Source organism: Protopterus annectens, chromosome 13.part0, assembly GCF_019279795.1.
Source record: "Protopterus annectens isolate FY-2018-M chromosome 13.part0, PAN1.0, whole genome shotgun sequence".
NCBI lineage: Eukaryota > Metazoa > Chordata > Ceratodontiformes > Protopteridae > Protopterus > Protopterus annectens.
Genome location: NC_056747.1, coordinates 321970101 through 321994610, shown reverse-complemented (window position 1 = coordinate 321994610; position 24510 = coordinate 321970101). Strand labels below are relative to the sequence as shown.

At 38.6% G+C, this 24510-nt stretch overlaps 2 protein-coding genes across 9 annotated transcripts in view; one reads left to right on the top strand and one right to left on the bottom strand.

Moving 5' to 3' along the window:
• Positions 1-24510, bottom strand: part of BORCS8 (BLOC-1 related complex subunit 8) — a 1082199-nt gene that overhangs the window by 433476 nt on the left and 624213 nt on the right. The gene's annotated exons all lie outside the window — the stretch shown is intronic.
• Positions 1-24510, top strand: part of RFXANK (regulatory factor X associated ankyrin containing protein) — a 223150-nt gene that overhangs the window by 102648 nt on the left and 95992 nt on the right. For all 5 annotated transcript variants that reach the window (XM_044053915.1, XM_044053912.1, XM_044053914.1 and 2 more), the window contains exon 6: positions 20263-20388. In XM_044053915.1, the coding sequence (XP_043909850.1) occupies positions 20263-20388 (126 nt within the window). The remainder of the gene's footprint in view (positions 1-20262; positions 20389-24510) is intronic.

The window sequence follows — 24510 nt, the reverse complement described above, 5'->3', positions numbered from 1 at the left end:
TACCACTTTAATAAACTCACAAACTCTCTGGCGACTTGGCATACAAGCCTTCCAGGAGATAATGCCAACAGAAGAAATGCACCTTATATACATTAATATCAATTAAAGTATCTAACAATTAATCAAATAAAATTAGATAAAACTTTCACATTACAAGATGTTTCCAGTTGCATTCTAGGTTTAAGCCAGCTGGTGTAACGGTGGTATACTTCAAAATAAAAACAGTTTCTTTACATAACTTATTCTTTAAATGAATAACATTAGCAGCTTTTATTTCTTCGAAAATGCAACCTTTTATATCTGTATAACCCTCCCCCCCATGCACTGAATTAAAATGACAAGCAATGGGACTTCTTAATTTTAATGTCTCTAAAAATAAGAAAGGAGGAAGAGGATGGAGGAGGTTATCCGCCATTGCCACGACTGCAAGAACCAGAATGTCTGAGAAATAACTTTCGGAACCAACACAACTTTAATAATGGGAGGAAGATGGGTCACACAGAAGGAAACAGAGATGGACAATATTCGAGGTATGATCACCTCCAGAAACAGATTAAATATTGACATTTATAAAATATTGTCATTGTTACAAAATACTGTTGTAGATTGTGTGAATTCAATTTTAAATTTATCAGGTTATGCTCTTAACCAGAGTGAAATTGCAGTGTTACAGCATGGCCTAAAATTTGTACCTAGTGCACTTCCTAGAAAATGTGGTTCAGACTGAAATTTTTAAGTTGATTCGCAAACTACATTTATGTAGTTTTGTTTTGGTGATGAGAAAGAAGTGTTTGTTGAAAATGGTGTAGATGAAATACAGCTTGATACAAACAACAGTTTTCATAGTTGTAAGTCTTCCTTTTCTGCTAATGATGATGTTAATGCTTATTGTTTGTTGGACACTACATGGATGCCTGTTAAAAGTACATTCATTCCCCCTTTTAGACATGAGGAAATATCCCACTTTTCTTCTATGGTTCATTTTTCATGGAAAACATTTTTAATAGATTTTATAAAAATAAAAATGCTCTAAGTTATAATTTAAGCAAACAAGAGTGGGAAACATTACAAAATATGAGTAAGTGGTAAGAGCTAGTTATAAAGCCTTCTGATAAAGGCAATAGAATAGTACTATTCAGTAGCGGCCTTAGGTTAACTGGTGCCCTAGGCAAAACTCCTCCAAGGCGCCCCCCACCACACCACCCGGTGCCCCCATCCAGGTCTGCCTACACCAAATAAATACTGGAAAAGCGCCCCTACTAGAGCGACGCCCTAGGCGGCCGCCTAGTTGGCCTATGCCTAAGGCCGGCTATGGTACTATTGCACTTTTCTCAGTATTTAAAAAAGGGGAAGGGGCATTTGAATGAAAGAAAAGTTTATAAGATATCTAGTTTTGTGGAATATGAACAGGCCATTGAAAATTTTAAAGATATCTTAAAGAAAGGTTAGCGACTTGGATATTTATCCAAGCATGATGTAGAAGTTATATTTAATGTAGAAAATTGTACTTTAGTGAAATTTTACTCTTTACCTAAAGTTCATAAAAATTTGGCTTCTCCCCCAGGGTGACAGATTGTTGCAGCTAGCAATTATTTCTTACACAATATAGGAATCATGTTACATTCTTATTTAACTAAGTTTGTAGTAACCCTGGGCTTCTATAGGAAAGATTCTTTTGACCTTTTAGAAAAAATAAAACCTGTGATATGGGGAGAAGATTTTTATTGGATCACTTTAGATGTAAATAATTTGTACACCGATATCAAACATTCAGTGGGTTTGGAGACACTTAGATTTTTTTTAGGTGATAGTCCGGTTTCATGTTATGTTATTGAATTGATTTATTTTAGTTATTTTTTTTTTTGAGTTTAACCAAGTTATTTATCAACAAATTCAAGACACAGCCATGGGAGCTCCTTCTGCTCCCATGTATGCTAACCTGGTTATGGGATTATTTGAGGTTGTTTTTATGTATAGGTTAGATTTTTTTAGAAAACATGTTCTTTATTATTATAGGCTTATAGACAATTTAATTTTTTTGTGTAAAGGGGGAAAAGCATTACTACAGGATTTTGTTAATTTATTAAATACAAACCGGTTTGTCCTTCAGTTTGATGGAATGCAGAGTGGAAACTCTGTTGTTGTTCTTCTGGATTTGATTCCAGAGGGTCAGGTGAATGGCATGATAAGTACAAGAATACATAGGAAATTGAATGGAGGTCATTTTTTGGATGGCCACAGTTGTCATCCTGTTCATGTACTTAATTCCCTTCCATACGGAGAATTGTTAAGAGTTAGCAGATTATGTAGTGAACCAGAAGTTGCAGAGAAAGAAGTACTTTAAACAAAGTGGGTACAGTATGGACATTATTAAAAAAGCTTTAAAAAGATTATGTCTGAAGGACAAAAATGAGGCACATGTACAATGTTATGATAATAAAAAATATGCTTTACTGTTCTGGCAATGATAGAAATAGAAAAGTATATTTTGTTACATCTGTTAATGTACTGTCCAATGAAATAATAGATAGTATAAAACATTACCAATCATTAGCGGACCGGAGTTCTGCTGTGGCGACCTCTAACTGGGAAAAGCCGAAAGACACAAACAAACAAATAAAACATTACTGGCATTTTCTTTTGGAAGGAAGACATAAGGCTGCTAATTTATGGCACGTCCCTTTGATTGCTAGTACATGGGACATTTTCTGTACCAAAAGAAAGTCATAGTAATAGCATTAGTAGATTGGAGACTTGGGCATGTAGGGGGTTGCTCTATTTGCCCATACATTATTAGGTCTTTTGCGAGAATTAATGGTCAAAGATTTAGGCCTGTAGCAGAATATACCTGTAATACAATGAGTGTCGTCTATGTACTTAAGTGTTCCTGCAACCTTTTTTATATTGGTGAAAGTAAAAGGTCTTTTAAAGTCAGGTTGCAGGAACATATTAGAGACATTAAAAATAAGAAAGAAGAAAATCCCATTGCTTGTCATTTTAATTCATTGCCGGGGGGGGGGGGGGGGGTTATACATATTTAAAAGGTTGCATTTTGGAACAAATAAAAGCTGCCAATGTTATTCATTTAAAAAATTAGCTGTTATGTAAAGAAACTGTTCTTATTTTGAAGTACAATACCATGACATCTGCTGGCTTAAACCAATAATGCAACTGGAAATATCTTTTGTAATGTGAAAGTTTTATCTAACTTTATTTGACTGCTTGATAGTTTAATTGATATTAATGTATATAAGGTGCGTTTTTTCTATTGACATTATCTCCTGGAAGGCTTGTATGCAGAGGCGCTAGAGAGTTTGCGAGTTTATTAAACTGGTATTTTTTCACTGGTCTTGGTCATTTTGTTTTGCTTTCTGGATCCCCTACAGACTAGGTAATTAAAGAGCTGTGAGATGGGCAAAACTATACATTTGATGAAACAGTTGTTTTGAATTTGCTGTCCCAATCTGTAGAAGAAATTAGCCCACCAAAATCTTCTTCCTCTCCCAAAGGAACAGCAAAGGAAAACTGCCTAAGGGGAAGAGAACCCACTCCAAGAAAATATGGCAAGATCAGAATGGGAAGCCTTGAAGCACTCAACCCTGAGATCCTAAAATTCAGCAGAGATCATCCTTTATATAATACAAACACAATTAAAGTCATATAATGTAAAATTCAGTAACTATTTAAACAATTATAATTCCCCAAAAAAGACCCCCAGTTACATTCAATATTAAAGCCAAATGGCTTCAAAGTACTAAACCTGAACAAGTAAAAAGATTCTTTAAATAATATTAAACCCTTAATTTTTAAATGGAAGGGACTGAAAAATGTTAACACTTTTTACAACTAAAGTTAACAGGCTTTCACAGTTAATGGAATAAAAGTTAGAAAAATGGTCTACATCAGGGCTTTCCAATTTCCCAGGTTTGATATGTCTAATATGTTTTTGTAACCTAGTCTTAAGCATTCTAGATCTGTCTCCAGTACAGTACAAATTACAAGGACATGTTAATGCATAAACTATACCATCTGTATTTCATGTATATTATGCTGCATGTAAGCTAATGAGTAATACAAAGGGGGTTTCCTGTAACATATCTACTTACATTACAGGACCAACAGGGGACCATGCCACTTGTGACATCATTTTTTGCCAACTGTAGTACCAGTTGAGTAATTTATTTGGCAAGATGTACATGTATGGCATTTTATGCAGGACAAACATCAAGGCCCTTAAAGTTGAGGATAGGGGAACACCTAAGTGACATTATAAATAAAAGACAATCCAGTGCTTTGTATTAACATATTTTGCAACATACAACTAGTGTCTTTAGATTTATTGTGATTGATTGCATCACTCACAGATGTAAAGATAAGGCTGCATTACATGAAATTTTAAATAAAAGAAGTGGACAGTCAAGTTGGGGGGATTGTACCCACCAGGTCTGAATGAATATTTCTGAATTATGTTTTATCCAATCAGATAGTGGATAACATGAGAGTGTTGTATATAAATCACTGTTTATGGGAATTGCTTATTCATTTTTGTATTTATCACTGAAGAAGGCTTTGGTTGAAACCGGTTTGATTTATGCAGGGGTATTTTTGCCCCATGTTTTTTAATATTAAAACAGCCATTTACACAACAGAACTTGTGCTGGCTCATGTGTTTTGCTTTTTGAATTATTCATGTTAAGCCCAATGGACGCACACTCTGTTTTTAGGGGTAACGAAGAGAAATGTCTGGTTAAGTGACTTGCTCATGTTGACACAGCATGCAAATGGGGGCTGAGCAAATCAAACCCTGTACCACAGGAACTACAGCTCATAGCCTTAATCCTCTGTGCCAACTACAAGACTGTCTCTTGTAGAGCAAGGGTAGGTTTTGCCATGGCCGTCTTATAGGACCTGTTGCAAACCATTCCTTCTATGGTTCAACTATCTCAATGCCTGCAAGCTTTGTGAAACATCCCAAGAAGTTACAACCACTACAGCTGTGGACATTATGATAAACCCAGTACAGTTATGTTGGGTATTTAATTGCAGGTGTTTGAGTATGTCCATCACTCCAGTAATATTTCATTTCCCCTTCCCCTTTTAGGGGTGAGGGTCAGTATCATAGCTCTTGATCTTCAAAATGTACACAGTGTGAAATAAGTGAAAGAATGTGCAACACTGCTTTTCACATTGTGGAATAAAAGGACAAAATGGTATTGCTTCTCACAATGTGGAGTAAATGGACACAATATGGAACACTGGCTAAACAGTCAGTAACAACTTCAACTGGGAAATTCACAGCACATATATTAACTTTCTTTATACTTATAAAACATTTTGATACATTGGCATGACTCAATTATTTATCATGGTAATTTATTGAAAAAATATTAGCTTTGAATGTATGATGGACTGTCATGTGAAATGGCATAGAACATGAAACATTTACTTCCCAAAATGAGGAATCTTCCCCATAATGAGGTACAGTTGAGAAATGTGGTGGATATCCATCCATTAATATACACTGACCTAATGTCTGGTCACTTTTTGTCTGAGCATGCTAGTTAGGAGTCCACTTCATACAGAGACCTTTTGTACGGTGGTCTCAGACCTCACCACTAGTGGGTACCAAGGCAAGAAAGAAGTAAAGATGATGTGCACAGATGATACTCATATCACTAGTTTTCTGATGTCCAGTTAAGACATCCTTTTTGCTGGGGGCGTGCAAAGGTTTGAAAGAGATGCTGGACATCACGCCTTCTGTGGCAGACCTCCTAGGAAGTTATCACTACTGCAGCAGTAAATATACTCCAGCATTTACAATTTCAGTAAATTCCTAAAACAACTGGACTTTATCACTATAAGTTTCATTTAAGCTTCTTAATTGTAGCGGTTTCACACAGTCTTGTTATGTAAGGAACAGTTAACATGCTCGGTGAATCTCCATCCTGCAGTCCCAAGTGCTCTGGCTTCTACTAAAGTGTTGCTTTGTAAAAGTTTTAGGAATTCAAAGGTCAGATTATGCTCTAAGAATGAGTGTATACTGATCAGTAAGAGGATGAAAGGGCAAGATATGGAACTTGGAGCACATTAACCCCCTCCGCTTGGTAAAAGAAGCGCTCGAGTAAAGACTGGCAATACATGCTGCATATTTTGACCTTGTTAAGGGAGACAGCACTACTCCACATAAGAGAATAGCTGACCAGTTAAAAGTACTAAAGCTTAATCCGTATGTAATTATTAGTAAAAATGCTAGTTAAACACCACTGCACGTCAGGGTATGGATTAACTGTCCATCCTGATGGAGGTTACTAGTGGGTTGCCACAGCATTGTATACTGAGGCCACTTCTTGGACTGTTCTTTTAATAGAAAATAGCAGATAATAGTCTCTGGATAACCGAATATGCTGCTGACTGCAAACGGAGCATCTTTAGGTAACGTAATGGAAGGGGTGCAGAAGTTCTCCTTGATGGTCTATAAAGAAAATGCATACCTGGTGCAGTTATAATGATTTCAACTTTGATATCAGTAAATTTAAAAAGTATAAATTTTGATTAAGAAATAAATGGTCAGAGGAAAGTACAATCATTATTAAAATTCTAGAGGCAGTGGTAGACGGTTTACAGTGTGGCCAGTGCACATCTACCAAAGTCAGAAAAGTGTATTCTGTAACTCTTTCTTCCCCTAAATACTCTGCAGAGGTCACTGGGCGACTGTATACCACTGATCTGACACATTAGTAAATGAAAGCTGCTCAGTACAAGCATTGTAAACTACTACCTGAGACATAAGAAGGTACAGTTCCTTCCTAGAAAAATCAAACTCTCCAGGAATGCTTCAGTAATTATACTGGTTACATAGATGTGACCTTTGCTTGGTCTGTAGTCCAATGTCTGATGTAGCTTTCTTTGAAAGTTTATGCCTGGAACACATTGTTGGGGAGTTAACAGAAGATCAGAGAATATAGTACTAAACCAGATGTCAGTAATAAAAATGTGACAGGTACTTTACACTGTGACTTCTAGGGTTATGGAACAAACTTCGTACCATCAGAAATCTGTTATTAACTTTCTTTTAAAATAACAGCAGGATGTAGAAAGTAATCTGCATAGGGGTTACAACAGTCAAGCTTCTTGAAAGCCACTAGAGTATAATCTTGACAGTTAAACTTATGAACCTAACACCTGACATCCGATTAAAGCAGTGGCGGGGATAATGTGCATGTTTATTAACTAGAACTGTACTTTTAAATTCCTACAAAAATCTGCAGAAAGGCTATTCTGCCTTGGATAAATTTAAAATTGAAAGGAAGACTTTGTAGCAGATTACTATTTAAAATATTCAGAATAGCTCAGTAAAATAAATAAAATAAAACACTGTGTCCAGAGCTTTCAAAGCCCAAAGTGGCTCATTATACTGTCTTTGTAAGTGAAGGCAGACACAAATCACCTAGTTGACTGCATCCAGGGTTTGTCATATTATGGGGACATAGAAAGCTTGGTGAACACAAAAAAAAAAAAATACAAACAGTATGACAGTCCCTATTCAGGCCATTATGTGGAGTAGCAAAATTACAAAGTAATACTAGACTGAGGCATTAAAATTGCACCAGGTGACCATGACGTAATGAAATGCATACTTTTTCAGTATCTAGGGGAAGTTCTTTTACTACATTAGACTACAATACATGTTTTTATTTCCATTTCTTTCTTGGTTAATATATATAATCTAACAACAGCGTAGAAAAGTGGCTAAACAAAACTAAATAAACAGCGATACAGCCAGTCGAGAGACCAACAAGCCACAAACTCCACGTTAGCAGTCAGTGGCCACCAAGTATATTATTCGAACAGACTTTGTTAAATATCCAACAGTTTTATTAAATGCCAAGCACTTTCGTCCCTACAAACAGCAAACAGGACTTCTTCAGAACAACCATACAATTCAAAGCCCATACAATTTATAATAAAATACATCAATTCTCTAATTAAGACCCCATATTCTTAAAGAAAGATACCCCCTTTCATCCCTATGAACATCACAATAAGTATCTTAATACAATAAAAAGATACAGTAAAATAATTTGTTTAAAAATGTAAACATATAAAAACGCAGTTTAAACTCACTTATAAAATGACAATGGGGCAATTCCATAAAAAAATACAAATAAGTACAAGAATATATCAGATAACAAAAATACGAATACCATCATACTACAGCTGTCTACCCATATAACTGATCGTTTAAAATCCTTTGAACATTCATAAAACTGTAAGATTTATGCACAAAATACAAAAATGTACAAATATTTGTACAATTCCAATGCTCTCCTTTTTAAAACACGGAGTATAGATGCATTTTCATTTATGCCTGGAGAATTAACTGCATTTAATTTAATCTGCCACTGTAACTCTTTTAGTTCTAATTCCCACCAATCTCCTCTTGGGTTGGGGGTACAACATCAAATATACCAAACTTAAATCTTGTAAAATTTCAACATTCTAAGATGTGTCGAAACAGGGCATTGTTCATATCCCCTGTATATATAGCATATAGATGTTCATATATTTTGTTCCTTAACTCTCTCTCAGTTTTACCCACGTAATAATGACCACAGCTGTCACACACCACAATATAAACAATACCCCTAGTATTGCAATTACCATTTTTTTAATTTAATCACAAGGGATGTTCCTCGAAGAATAAGATTTTGTTCATGCATAATATTAGAGACATAGCTTGCAAGCTCCACAACTTGTTGTACCCATCAATGTAATATGGTTCTTAGGAAACTATGCTCAAAGAGAAACTTACAGTTTTTGCAATTTTTATAATTGAACTGTGGTTGTAAACCAATAAAGTCCATATATAATGTCTGTGTTGGTGAATGACATTATGCATATTGCTCAGAATATATTTATTTATGGGAAGGCCATAATAATTAGCAGTTGTCAGGTGAAGGCCTAGTGGTTCAGTGGTTTAAGAGAAGATCACTTTAACCTGTGTTATACACATTTGAGTAGTTGGGGCTTAAAGTGCATATGATTCATTCCACTATGATATGCACAAGGAAGATATTTCTAGTCTTAGCTTAACGATTAGGTGATCTGATGCTAAAAGGAATGGAAGCAGCTGTGGCATACAGCTGTGTTACACTTAAGGCCAACCCTGATACAAAGCAGTCAAAATGGAGGTCCTTAGACTAGACAAAATGCTCAAGGCAAAAATGCACCATTAAGGATCTGGCATGTATGACAGCTGCACAAGATACTGAAAGGGGGATGAAACAATACTGCTGAGCAAAGTCACAAATTCAGAGGTCTTGTGTATATCAAAAAGTAGATTAGTAACAAAAAGGAAGATCCTTTTCCTCCTTCTAAAAAAAAGCATCATCTAAAATCTGCTAGCACCGTCTGGGGACAAGAAAAGGGAGTTGCTCTTTAAAACAGGATAGTCTGCTGTGGGAGACTGTGATTCTGTTGTCAGTTAAGTAAACCCAGGAAGGAAGAGAAAAAGCTATTTCATTTTCCCTGCATATTTTAACTGCATGTCAAGTTCTCTGTGACTGACTACTTTTTGTACCTTTAAGCAGTTTTGTTTGTTTTTAACCTAAAAAGTTACTTGTTTGTAATTGCTGCTTGCTCTGGTGTCATAGTCATGTACTTGTTCATAGGTGTTTACTAGGCTAACGACCACAGGGGCCTTTTTAAGTGTAGCCACGCATCCCAAATCTCCGACAAGTTCTGCTACCTTGATAAGTGTAAGCATGGGCCTGGGAGATGAACCATTTCAGGTTACCTCTTTACATTAGAGACATAGGTGCCAAACCATGGATGAATTTCTGGTTTCCCATCCAATTGTCTAAGCTGCACTTGAATTGGGGTAGGGAAGAATTCTGCTTCACATGGATGGGGAGCCTGTTCCATAGATGTGGTAGTCTCTGGTACCTCTCTCTCCAGCAGGACCTATTTATATCACAGGCAAGGTTTAAATCTTTAGAATGGGTAATTATGGTGCTGTTTGTTTTGTGGATATGCAGGAGTTCCATGTATGCCAGACATAGATCTTCTCTCAAAAGCCTGTAAGAGACAGTACAGGGATAGGGCCTTGAGGTGGTCTGCAAAGGACATTTTACTTACACCCTGTATTCTTTTAGTGAGGAACCTCTGTGGGTGTTCCATTTGTTGGATATGCCTGGTTAGGCAAACACAAAAGGAGCCATTGTACTCAATGATTGTTCCACTGTATTTGCCATTCATCAGACCTATGACTTCCTTGTGCTTAGATGCCTTTCCTTTGTTTATGAGTTGTGCAATACAGAATGATTTCCTCACCACTGTAGACACATGATGGTCAAAGGCTAGATTACTGTGTGTGTCCCTAAGTCCTGACTACTGAGTCAACTAAGGGGTGTGTTGTCAACATGATAGTTACCAGGGATGGATGACTTCCCAAAGGATACTATTATGCATTTTCTTTTAGTCCATGGCTCTGACACCAGTTGTTTGTCTTTGTCAGCCCCTCCTGGAGAATATTTGTGTCAGTGTGAGATTCAATGACAGCTCCTAATTTGCAATCATCTGCAAATTTAGTCAGCCAGAGACCACTGACATTGGCCTTGACTTCTGAAAAGCAAGTGCCAAAAAGAAGTGCTCTAAGGACTGATGCCTGTGGGATTCCACTTGTGACTGGCCTCTTTGTAGACGTGGACTCCCCATTTCTAACTTCCTGGGTCCTGTCTGTGAGCCAGTTGGCTATCCATCTGTGAGCCAGTTGGCTATCCATTGGGTGACATACAGGTTTGTACTTAACCTCTTGAGTTTGTCAACAATGCCGGAGTGGGGTATTGTGTCAAATGTTTTGGCCAGGTCAAGGTAGGCAGCGTGAACAATTTTGCCCTCATCCATTGCTTTGGGGACCTTCTCAAAAACGTCCACCAGGTTGAGTAGGCATGATCTGCCCTTGACAAAACCAAACTGGGTTGGGTCTAGTGTCTGGAGGTTTACTATATCTCTATTGATCATCTCCATGATAATTCTTTCCATGGCTTTACATACAAGACTAGTAAGACTTATGGGTCCGTAGTTTCCAGGGTCTGTAGATGGCCCACCTTTGTGCAGAGGGATGACTGTTGCCTTTCTCCATTCATGAGGCACAAAACCTGTTTGGAGGCTACAGTTAAACAGTAATTCCAGAGCCCCCCGATAGGTCATGTTTCATGCTATTTAGAAGGCATCTTGGGATACTGTCTGGGCCCATTGATGCAGTGTTCTTGGTCTTAGAGCATTAAGGACCTGTTGATAGTAGGGGGAGATATATTTGATGTTATTTCCTGAGGGAAGGTTGAGGGGGAGAGAGGGGTAAAGTTGGAGCTGAATTTATCAGCCAGGAGGTTTGCTATGTCTTCTGGCTCAGTATACGTGGCTCCACTTACAATGAGCTCTGCACACAATTGTGTATTGCCTTTGAGGTTGTGGACATAGCTAAAGAATGTTTTGTGGTTGTCCTTGGCCTGGGAGGGCAAACTTATCTCAAATTTGGCTTTGGTAGACTTTGTTTGTCCTCTGAGTTGTTTCTTTAGTTTGATGAGAGTGCTTTAATCCTGCTGGGTATTGCACCTCCTAATTTTTGCCATGATTTTTGTATTGGCAAAAGGTGGAGAATTGTGATATACCGCAGAAGCTATGCCTCATTTATACATCTTTCACTGCATTTGTGCAGTAACTACATTTACTTGTAATTTCTGCCTGGTCTTGTGTCATTGTCTTGTAGTTTTGTTTCACAATAGTGTAAGTATTCTGAGTTTTGCTGCAGGTTCTGTGCCCATACTAACTGTTTATACGCAAGTTCTGTTGAAAAGATTAGATAGTCTTATGTTTGTCTATTTAACCTGCACTTACAGAGCTTTCTGTTTCTTACAACTACTGCTGATTTCCATGCTGTTTGATTGCTACAGCCTCCTCCTCCCTGCTGCTACCTTCTTGTTGCTTCAGTTTCCCCTGTCCCCATTAAATGTCTAGCTTACATGGGACCTTAAACAGAGTCACAGTAGTGAGAGAATTGATTTTTTTTTCACAGGTTCTGAGTCTCAGAGCTCCATTGGTTCAATTTATTGGCTTGTTTGGATTGGCTTCATCTGTAGCTTGTCTCCTCTAACCTGTGCTGAGCTGAGCTCACCCAGGGCTTTTACTCAAGACACTGGGAGGCTTTAAACTGTGACATTTCTTGTCAAAGGCGGGGGGGATCAGTTCACTGCTACTGTTGGGCTCTCTCTATAGTGGATTGGCTGAATAGAATAATTTCTGTCTTCAGGAAGACCTACCTAATACAACATTAATAATCTGAACTTGAGGCTTCAATAACCTGAACTGAGTGAAATAAATCACAGTCTTAGCTGCAGTAAAGTCTGTCCAGGATATCTGTACATCCCAGTGTAAGAAATTAGGCAGCTCCTCACTGTCCATTAATAAGGCTACATAAATGAACAGTAACCACACCCAGTAACTGCAGTGTCTTGCATACAGAGAGACACAAAGTCATAAAATATCAAGATCTGCAGGCAGAAACGAGAGCAATGTGGAAGAAAGATACCCAGACAGTTCCAATAGTAATAGTGAAGAGCACTTTTGTCTGACAAAGATTGAAACAATAATAATTTTATGAACTTTAATCATACTTTGACTTAAGAATGATGTCCATTCTCGTCATGGTATTAGAAATCCAACAGACAGAGAAATTAAAAGAATGAACAGTTTCATATTACAGAAGTGGTGCTTGATATTGCACCTGCATTCCAACACCTACACAACTCAAAGCAATTGTAATCCGCCCACCCCCGTACATCATTAAACCATGGGCCAGCACTTCAGATAACTTCTGTAGCCAGCCTGATTAAATATGGTTACCTTGAGATAGTGTAGGATTGTCTCATGCTTTCTGACGGTCATCTGTTACTCAGACAGCGTAAACAGCACGAGAGCTATACATATATAATGGCACCGGAGGCCATAATCTCTGACACACACACACAACTCTGATATCAGGATCGCCCACAGAACACCAGGCACCACACAATCATGACCAGCATTATGGCATGTAATCTTTCATCTGCTGATGTTCTAAAGATTAACTTGCCTAAACCACAAAGACCTTCAAAAATACAGCACAGACGCAAAGCATCTTTAGCAGCACTGTCAGCCCATTACCTCTACCACTTCACGTAGCACAAGAAGTCCCCGACTCATGGATGCCAAGCCCATAAAGCAGGCCTCCACTAAACCAAATGTTGTGTTTATAGGGGACTGCATTGCAAGACATGCAGATGTACCTCTTACCAGGCTGAGCAAGGGAAAAGTCATAGTACATGTGGATGTCAGTAACTTGAGACATACCTCCTTGGGCTATATGAAGAGAGACATGACGCAGCTCAGACTGTCCGTAGCAGGTGTGAGCTTAGCACTAAGCAGTATTCTACAAAGTATGTTTCAATATGAGCAAAAATAATTGACTTCATTTTTGACGTCATTAGAAGGGGGTCCAATATTTGCCAATCTGAGAGGACATGATCAGTGGATCACACTGCTTCTGCAGGGATGGCCCACACCAAAATATTAATTTGAATATTGACAAACACATTGGCCACCCCCATAGTGTCAACCAGGTACACCTACCAATATAATGAAATGAGAAGGAAAATATAAAGGTATTACTGGTCAATGCTAAGAGCCTAAACAAAAAACTCCACTCCCTACCATCTCTCCTCACTTTGGAGGAAGTAGATGTTTGTGTATTGACTGGGACATTGTTTAAAATGGCAGAGTGTTTTGGCTGTGCAGGGCTGTTAAAGCCTTCCAGACTTTTAGACCAGCCACTAGACTGGAGGAAAAAAGGTGTCTCAGTCTTCAGCCTTTATGCCCATCTCTTCTGAATGGTTAAGCAGTATGATGCATTGCAGCTACTCCATGTTCAGATCACAATCAGATAGGTCCATTACCATATATTGGTTAGCTGTCCTCCCTCTATGAGCCAAGAGAGCCACAATGCCTGCCTACAACACCATTTTCATACGTGACCTAAATTATCCAACTACAGAATGGGAAACCTACACCATTACTAGTGTACAAGCACAGCAATTCCTAGATGTTGTACATATACCCTGGAGAGGACCCGCTAGGGGGAATAATATCTTTAGCCCTTGCCCATCTTGTACTATCCCTTGCATATCACTTGTCAGGTCTGACCATAACGCCATCTCCTTCAAAATAAAATGGAATCCAGGGACAATTTCAACCAGTTACCTTTAAAAGGCTGTGAGACAAACTATCTACTCCTACGTGATCCATTAGCAAACTTCAAATTCCCACCAAACCCAGTAAATATAGGTTCATAGGTTAGTACTAGGCTAACGGCCCTGGAGCTAATGTAAGCCTAACCATATAGTATTCCCAGTCATCTGGCTTGCCAGATGATTATCTAGTAATGCATGTGGAGTGATTCCTGGGATGAATTTCCTATTTCCCATCCATTTATCAAGATTTCTCTTGAAAAGGGCTAGTGAGGTGCTCTGCTTGACATGAGTAGGGAGTTTATTCCAGAGGACTGGGAGTCTCTGGGTCAGGAATCTATCCCTCCAGCAGGTTCTGTTTAAAGTGGTGCTAAGGTTGAGGTCTTTGGAGCACGTGGCACAGGGGGGATTGTGATTTTTTTTTTTTAGGTGAAGCATGTCTAGCAAGGCTGGGTCAGACATGGCTTTATATGTCAAGCAGAGATCTCCTCTCGGTATGCGATATGAGACAGAATATATTGGTAATTTTTTGAGTCTCTCTGCATAAGGCATGTGTTTGAGACCCAAGATCATCTTAGTAAGGAATTTTTGTGGCCTTTCCAGTAGCTGGAAGTGTCTAGTGAGGTACATGCCAAAGGGGGCATTGTACTCTATAATTGGTCTGATAAGGGATGAGTATAGAGGGATAATGACTTCCTTCTTTCTGGATGAGAAACCTTTTGTGATGAGATGTGCTATATAGAAGGATTTTCTAACCACAGCAGCAACATGGTTGTCGAAGGAGTGGCTACTATCTACCTGTGTCCCTAGATCCCTTATTACACCTTCAGTGTTAAGAGGGTTCCCTTGTATATGGTAGTTTGTGGGTATTGTGTTTTTTCTGAAGGGAATGACAATGCATTTTTTGGCACTGAGCCTGAGGCTATGGTTTTGGCACCACTCGTTGGTCTTCGTGAGACCTTTTTGTAGGATGTCCACATCAGCTTGAGAGTCAATAATAGCTCCCAGTTTGCAGTCATCCATGAATTTGGTTAACCAGAGTCCCTTGGTGTTGGCTTGAACCTCAGAGAAGTAGATGCCAAACAGGAGAGTACGCAGAACCGATCCCTGTGGGACTCCACTTGTAACTGCCTTGTAGTCAGATTTGGACTGTGCCTCTTTCACAGTGTGGGTTCTGTTAGTGAGCCAGTTGGCAATCCATCTGGTGATGTAAGGGTTGACGCCCAGATTAGTGAGCCTATCAATGATACCAGAATGAGAGATTGTGTTGAAGACCTTGGCAAGGTCGAGGTAGGCTGTATGGACAGCCTTGCCTTCATCTACCGCTCTGGTGACAGCTTCAAAGTAGTTTATCAGATTGAGCAGACAAGATCTGCCCTTCACAAACCCGAACTGTTTGGGGTCTAGAGTTTGAAGGTTCCCTATGTCCTTATTTATAAGATCTGTAATAATACGTTCCATGGCTTTACAGATCAGGCTCGTCAGGCTGATAGGTCGGTAGTTCCCAGGGTCGGTAGTCGCACCCCCTTTGTGGAGTGGGATGACTGTAGCTGTGCACCATTCGGGAGGAACAAAGCCTGAGCTGAGGCTATAGTTGAACAGGGCACTCAGGTGCAGAGCCAGTTCGTTCTGTAAGTTGTGTAGAACACCCCCCCCCCCCACGTATATTGTTAGGTCCCATGGAAGCTGTATTCTTAGCTTTGGTTAGTACGGTTTCTACTTGTGCAGTTGTGATAATAGGGGTTTGATATTCCTCATGTATGTGGATGGGCCCTTTAGGGAGTGAGGGGGAGGTTAAAATTTGCACTATACCTGTCTGCCAGGATATTGGCAATATCAGTTGGTTCAGTATATGTGGTCCCATTGTGCTGTAGCTCTGAGCAAATCTGCGAGTTGTGCAGATTCTTGACATAAAGAAGGCCTTGTGATTGTCCTTAGTATCTGTAGCAATTTTTTTTTGTAACTAGCTTTGGTAGATTTGATGAGGAGATTTCCAAGGGATTTTTTTCAGTCATCGGACTTTACCTTTTTCTATAACAGTTTTTTTTTTTTTTGAAAATACACAGCACTAAACTATACCAGCATGTAAACAGCTGCATAGAAGCATCTGTACCTGGTAGAAGTAAGTAAAGGGCATACCACAAAATCAACTCTCTGGTGGAATTTTATCAACAACATTTACAATAAAAAAAACACAGATTATTGACTGAAGGTAAGAAGAGCAATACTCAGGATGAGAGAGCCCTCGTCCTTAAATTAAAATTAAATGTACCAAAGTCAAATTCAAGGCAAAAATAGCTACCCAAGCAAAGACCTTTTTTAGTTATGATAATCGCAAGAGCATAACACAGCAATGTGCTGAGCTGATTGAAAACCTACACTAAACCTGAATATATAGCTAACCTACTGGCTGATAAATTCACCTACCCTCCATCTATCTCGTATGAAATATCTGAAACTGGCTCGCCAGCAGAAATTGCACAAGACAAAGTCCTGAAAGCACTATCAAAAGCCATAAATACTGTGTCTTTGGGACCTTATAATATCCCAGGATGAATCTTGAATAGCACGAAGCAGACTTTAGCCATGCCCCTAATAACACTGTTCAACTGTGACCTCCATAAGGGTTTTGTACCAAGTGAATGGAGGAAAGCAACAGTTATTTCCCTGCATAAAGGAGGACATTCCACTATCCCAGGCATTTAGACACCCAAAAGTGTATCCAGCCTCATATGCAAAGGCAATGGAAAGAATTTATCATTGGAATTAATCAAGAAGGACATGGGGAACCTCCAAACACTGGACCCTTCTCAGTTTAGATTCGTCAAATCAGGTCATGCTTGCTCACTCTGGTGGACATTTGAAAAGGTCACCAAACAACGACAAAGGGAAAATGGTATGTACCACCTCTATTACCCCCCTTGTCAGGCTTAGCAGAAAAGCTCAATTAACTAGGAATAAAACTCATTTGTCTCTTGCTGGATTGTCAACTGGCTCATAGATAGGATGCAGGGAATCAAAGTAGGGTATGCTACCTCCATGAAGACAACCAGTCACCAGTGGAGTTCCCCCAGGATTCGGTGCTGGGACCTCTCCTCTTCAGTATGTAATTCTCAGAAGTAAAAGCCAACACTAAAAGTCACTGGCTAACTACATTTGCAGATGACTGCAAGCTAGGAGCAGTGATTGAATCGCCAAACAACTCAGCCCTTTTTGGGAAGGCTTGTCCCAAACAAATAGCTGGTGCCAAACTCACAGACTATAGCTAAATGCCAAAAATGCATCGTCATCTCCTTTGGAAAGCAGCTTCCCTCTGAGAACTACCACATTGACAACATATCCCTAAGAGCTGATCCAGTAGTTCAGGATTTGGTAACTTATGTGGACAGTGATCTGACCTGACCAACATGTGTCCATTGTAGTAAGTAAGTCCTTCTATATTGTCCAGGTGATAAAAAGGGGGATTGCTTCTAGATCCAGGATTGTCATTGTCCCCCTTTACTTGCCCCTCATTAGGCTAGTCATTGAAAACAGTGGGCCTTTTGTCATACTTCCGTCTAGGCACATGCAACATCTGGGATGCCCGCAGAGGTAACTTGCAAAAAGGATACATTGCTTAAACGCTATATCTTACATGGACCACCTCAAAGTCCTATCACTATATTCTCTCTCTCTCATATTCTAAGTGACATTTGTCTAGCATACAAGGCATCCTGTGATGGAAGTACTTCACATCTGCAAGTCAGATGGTATCAAAAGTACTTGATCCAGGGACCTAAACCTCTTCCAAATCATTTTGTTAATGTTTCAGAAAGGTAGATCTATCTCAGAGCAGCGGTCCCCAACCACCAGGCCATCAGGCATGGAGTGAAACAAAAAAGTGAATGTGTGTATGTATATGTATGAGTGTGTTTGCGTGTCTGTCTGTGAGAATTAATGCATGCATGAAACAACAGTGCATGTGCATGTAAAAGAAGAGACTTTGTGTATAGGAGAGAGAGTGAGCAGGGAGATCAATCGAGCCGTTATTTTACACTTGCTAAGCATTGCTTTTGCTGTTTAGCGAGTGTAAAATAAAAGTCAAGGGAACTGAAAAAAAAAGTGTGTGTAGTTTCTGTCTGCATGTATGAAAGCAGAAGACACTGTGTGAGAGAGAGAGTGAGATGGAGAGAAAAAGAGCGCTCTGGCAGCAGCAATGAGGTTTGCGTGTCTCCCAACCCAACTTCTCGCACAGTAAATCTGGACAGAACCACAAATAATAGGGACAGATGTAAAATATTGCTCTTATAAACTTAATTATGTCTTCTTTTATCGTACTGTATTGTTATTATTTTCTAAATTTGGGAGCTTTTCTCCCCGGGCCTCTACTGAAAAAGGATATGTATCCAGTTGGACTAGCCCGGTCAACAAATGTAAAATAAATAAAATAAAATAAATAAAAAGTCAGTAAGGTTGCCATTAGGTTTATGTACCTCTCGACCATAGTAGATCAATGTTATGCTGATAAGCAGAATGTGTGTGTGTGTGTGTGTGTGTGTGTGTGTGTGTGTGTGTGTGTGTGTGTGTGTGTATGTATGTATGTATATATATATATATATATATATATATCTACATATATATATATATATATATTTATATATACATATATATTTTTTTTGTTATTACCAATTGTCTTTTTATTGTACTTTGGAGGTTTTCTCCCTGGGTTTGGGTTTCAGCTGAAAATGGTCTTCTAGCCCAGTTGGACCTCCCCAGTAAACAAATGACAAATAAATAAATGTTATACACTTAGTGTTTTATTATGCACGCATGATGGTCGGTTCATGGAAAATTGTTTTACGTGAAACTGATCCTTGATGCAAAAAAAGTTGAATACCGCCTGTTGTAGAAGATATACCACTACTCTGGAACAGACTACCCATCCATATAAAACAAAACTAATTCCTGACCACATTTAAGCATAATTTGGATCAGTGAATGGGAAACAGGAAATTTCCAAATGTCTATGTTTTGATCTAGTAATTACTACTAGAGTAATGTATGAGTATAGATTTTATTTATTTTCATTTGTTTTTTGTTGATTGGGTTAGTCCCACAAGGCTGGTGGCCTTTCTTCAGGAGAGACTCGAGGTGGTATATGTACTACTAGGGTAAATTTGACCAGGATATTGGGGAACTTCCCATACTGTTTTTGATAGGTGCCATGGAATCTTTTACATCGATCTGAGCTATCACCAACTAAAGCAGATGGGAACTTTGTGTAATGAGTCATCAGAAGAATGACACACTCAAGAATGCAACACCCTTTTTTACTGTACTGCATTGTTAGCAAGTCATCCACCTGGTGTGGGAAAAGAACCCACAGCCTTCTGCACCGAAGGTGAGTGCGCTACCTCTTGTGCCACTGAGTATGTTATTTTGGAAAGGATTAGGTCAGTATAAACTCTGAAATTGGGTTAATTTTAAGCACAGTATGAAATACTTGGCTAGGATTAAAATGGCCTCCAAGGGCATTTAGCCAAGTACTAACCTATAAACCTAATAAGACTAGATAATTAAATAGAGATCATTATGAACTATAACTTTAAATGTACATAAAAACAGGCTTATTTTGTAATGTACAAAACTTCATGGATTGAGTGTTTTGTTTCAAGAAAGAACTACTCAAGAAATTATGTTTAGTAAATGTCGTTTTCTAGCATGACTTTGTTTTTATAAAAAAAATCACTGCACCTGTCTTCACACCACACTTCATGCTTCAGAGACCTGGTCATGTTACAGTCTCCATATTAATGCCGTTTCTGTAGTTCTGTTTATTTGCATTTTCCTGCTGTTCTTAAGTGTATTGTCTTCTCTCCTGTCTCACGCACCCAAGAGTAGACACAGTCTGTCTTCCTGTTTTGCATAGGCAGTCGAGACTGTATCTTTCCCATTCTCTCATCTTGTGCTTATGCTTACAGTTTAATGTATTGTTTTACAGGGTGCAGATCCATCTATATTGGCAATGGAGCGAGAGAGTGCTTTGTCCCTAGCGAGTAATGGAGGGTACACCGATATCGTCACAATACTTTTGGAGAAGGGAGTAGACATCAACGTTTATGACTGGGTACCATTTTTGAATGCATGCTCTTTACAACTTATATATATGATACATTCATTTAAAAGCTGGTAACTGAAACCAGTCAGTGCTCACTGCGTGGTGTAGAAAATGCTACAGTCCTAAGGCTGGTTACTAAAATAAGTGTAATTTATTTATTTTATGTTACATTTGTTTACCAGGAAACTCCAACTGGTTACAGTTCCTTTTTCAGCAGAGGCCCAGAGAGAAAAGTTCCACATTTATAACAGGACAGTTATACAAAATATCAAAACATTACAACAGAGAAGTAACACATAGACACAGTGCAATACATACAGCGTTCTTAATACATTTATTTTACACATATAAACTAAGGTTTATACACATTTCTAGATTTCTAGTAATACAAGGTACTGATAGGTCTGTCTACCAAAACTCTTTATGTATATGCATAACTGTCTACAAAAACTCTTTATATATATATATATATGCATAACTATGCAGAATAACATAGGTAAATAATACCATATTATCAGAGAGAGATAATACAGAGAAAACAGACCAGTTACTAATTGAGAAAATTTGCTGGAAGTTTTGAGGGCAGAGATTAAGTCAGACTTAATTACTGTGAAGGAAAGGATGGTGTGAAGAAGATAAGAATAAGGAAGAGAGGATAGAGAAGTTAGATAGCAAGGGTGGTTACAAGAAGGCACTCAGGTTATCCAGGGTTGGTACATAAGCATAGCTTTGTATTCAATAAATGGGAGTGGAGTCTTTTTTTAAACTGAATAGTGTTTGTAGTTGTCTGTATATCTGTTGGCAAGGCGTTCCAGATTTTGACTATGCATGTAGAATAGAGGGCATCTCCAACAGCATTGTTGGATTTTGTAACTTTTAAGGAGGATTTATTATTTGCGCTTAAAGACTGGGTACTAGTTTAAGAAGTAGAAGGTTTTGCAGAGCAGGGTTTTTTCAGGTTGATTTAGAAGTGTATGGGCCAAAGTAAGTTGGTTACAAGTTAAGAGATGAGGTAGTTCTAGCCACTTGTTTGAGTGCAAGGCAATGGTGCGTTCTAAAGTTGGAGTCTGTTGCAAACATTGTGATGTTATTATAGCAGTTATCTAATTTTGCTAGGTCTGATTTTTTTAGGTTTGTCAGAATGGGTCTATATTAGAACATCAAGGTTTAAAACCTTCCAATGTTCTAATATTGAACACTACAGAGCGAAAGCTTAAAATATCGAAGCAACAGAAACCCAAAATCTTTCCTAGGGAAAAATTTTGGTTGTCCGTTTCTATTGCTTCGGTATTTTCAGCGCTGTGATGGAAAGTTACAGGTCGGGTTCAGGAAAGCTTAAAATATCGAAGCAACAGAAACCCGAAATCTTTCCTAGGGAAAAATTTTGGTTGTCTGTTTCTGTTGCTTCGGTATTTTCAGCGCTGTGATGGAAAGTTACGGGTCGGGTTCAGGTAAGTGTGCGAATATGTGGATGTGAGGGTTAGGGTGGGTTAGGTGAGTTAGGGTTAGGGCGTGGGTTAGGTGAGTTAGGGTTAGGGAGCGGGTGAGGTGAGTGTGCAATAGTGACAGACCTTAGGGTTAGGGTTTGAGTTAAGGTAAGTGTATAGTTAGTGGTGTGTATGTAGTTTAGTGTAGGGTTAGTTGTAAGATTTTGTGTGTGTGTGTGTGTGTGTGTGTGCGGATTGCTGTTTGTTTGGTGTGCTTGTGTTGCGTGTATGTGTTTTCTGACAGTTCGAGATTGTAAGCTTTCGCTTACATAGGGTCGATTAATCACCGTTCGCTTCTTTAAGCGGTCGGTGATCTAATATAGACCCGTCAGAATGTGTGAGGCATAGAGGAGTGTGGAGATCAGGTGTGTTCTTGCAATAGTAGCCTTTGTGCTGTTGGTTAGGTGTTGTCTATTTCTGTAGAGTACCAAGTTTATTCACTTTCTTGACTGTCTGGGCTATGTGTAAGTTGAATTTCATAGTGTTGTCAATAACACCACCCACAAGTGTAGTCTGGGAAACAGGAGAGATGGTGGTATTGTTTCTAGATGTGACCTTAAACCAAGGGAGGGGATTTATAGCTCTAGTGATTTGGAATGTCATGAGTTTGGTCTTGTTGGTGTTTAGAATAAGTTGAGCTTCAGAAAGCCATGTTTCAACTGCAGAGGAGGACAGCTGCATTAGTTGTTTTAACTACTGGAGTGATGATACAGCTCATATTAATGTAGAATCGTGTGCATAATGGACTAGGGAGTCATACAGTGTAGCAGTGTGTAAATTGTTAGTGAAAAGGAGGGGACCTAGAATGGAACCTTGTGGTACACCTAGAGTAATGGGCAGTAGAGGAAATATACTTTGTTGCTATTTTACAGCTTGCTGGCACTCTTAAGTTGTCTTTAAACCAAGTTCTATGAGGCAGTTGTACAAGTTTATGAGAGATAGTATCAAATGCTTTTGATACATCTAGAGAGATGGAGAATATTATTTTACCGTTGTTCCTATGTTGATTAATGATGTTTGTGAAACTCATTAGGGCAGAAGTAGTGCTGTGCTAGGGCTGAAATCCATGTTCGGTTTTGGATAGCAGGTTATCAAGGATATGCTACATAATTTGGGAGTGGATGCATCTTTCTCGAACATTAGACAGGAGTGACAATATAGCTATTGGGCTGTAATTGGACAGTTCTAATGATTTTCCCCTTTGTGTAGCAGAATGATGTGTGAAATGTTTCAGATTGCTGGTACCTTTCGTTCAGAAATGGATCGGTTTAAGATGGATACTAGGTAGGAGATGGCATCTGCAGCCAGATTGAGACGTTCATCTGGTAGGCTATCAGCTGCTAGGGTTGCTGGTTCGAGTTTTTTCAGTAGTGTTTTTACAGTGTCTGTTTGTACAGGTTGGAAATCAAAGGTGCTGGTATCTTGGCTTGCTGTGGGAATTTCTGTGAATGTGGTGGAACAGTTATTTGTGAGGGCTAATGTGGACTCTAAAGTGCTTATTAAACTGCATAGATATAGAACCGGAGTTGTTAGTGGTTATAGGGGTAGGGGTACCGGTGTTTCCAGTTTGCAGGATTTTATTAATAGTGGACCAAAACTTCTGAGGGTTGTTTTGATGTTTAGTCTGAATGTATTGGTAGTGATTAATCTTGTCCTGTTTGATTTGTTTTTTTAAGCTTTGATGATATCTGTTTAGTCACTTGTGTGTTTTTTTTTTTGCCACAGATTCCAAGCTTTATCTCTTTCTTTTAATAGTGATCTGCTTTCTTTTGTTAACCATGGGACATAGTTGACTTTTATTTTTACTGTTCTTGGGGAAAGCTAGTTTATTCACAATGTTCAGGAAAGTTAAGTTGAAGTATTCTATAGCTTCCTCTAGGGGTAGATGTTTCATTGGTTCCCATATAAGGGTGGATATGAAATTTTGAGTGTTACAGTTTTTTTTTTTTGTTCCTAATTTCGTGATAGTTGGTGAGTTTTGCTGGATTTATTCATTGCCTAATTTAAAAAGTTGGAAGATATCACTGAGACTCTCTGGAAGACAACCAGCATGTAAAGAGAGACAAGCTGTGTTTGTTAACATCCAATCTAGAATGGATTGTCTATTTGATGCTTTATCAATTCTAATGGGGGCTTGTATGATTTGGGTGAACCCATGGAGGTTTGTGTGATTTGAAGGGTTCTGTGAGTTACTAATATTCCAATCTATGGTGAAGTCCCCAATAATAATGGTTTTCTGGGGAAGAGAGTCTGAGGAGCAATAGAGGATGTGTTTTAGGGTGGAGATGTTACCTGAAGGTAAATAGGTTCCAATTATGTTTAAGTATTTTTTGGAATTGATCTTAAGTTTTGTAAAGATTACTTCTGTGTTATTGAAGTCATAAGTATTTTGTTACATTTTAGTGAGACATTGGAATTGTTTTGTTGTGGTGTTGTAGTATAGGTAATCAAATCAATGCAAGTAATTCTGTAGATTGATGGTGATATTTAAAGGTTTTTATCTGTGGTGGACAGGGAAGTGGCATATTATAGAGAGCTGCTGACTAATTGAGAATGTGTTATGAGGTGAGGTTTGTTGCTATTGTTAGGAGTGCTATTGCAGTAACATGGATGAATATGTTGATTTATTTGAATGTTAGTGAAT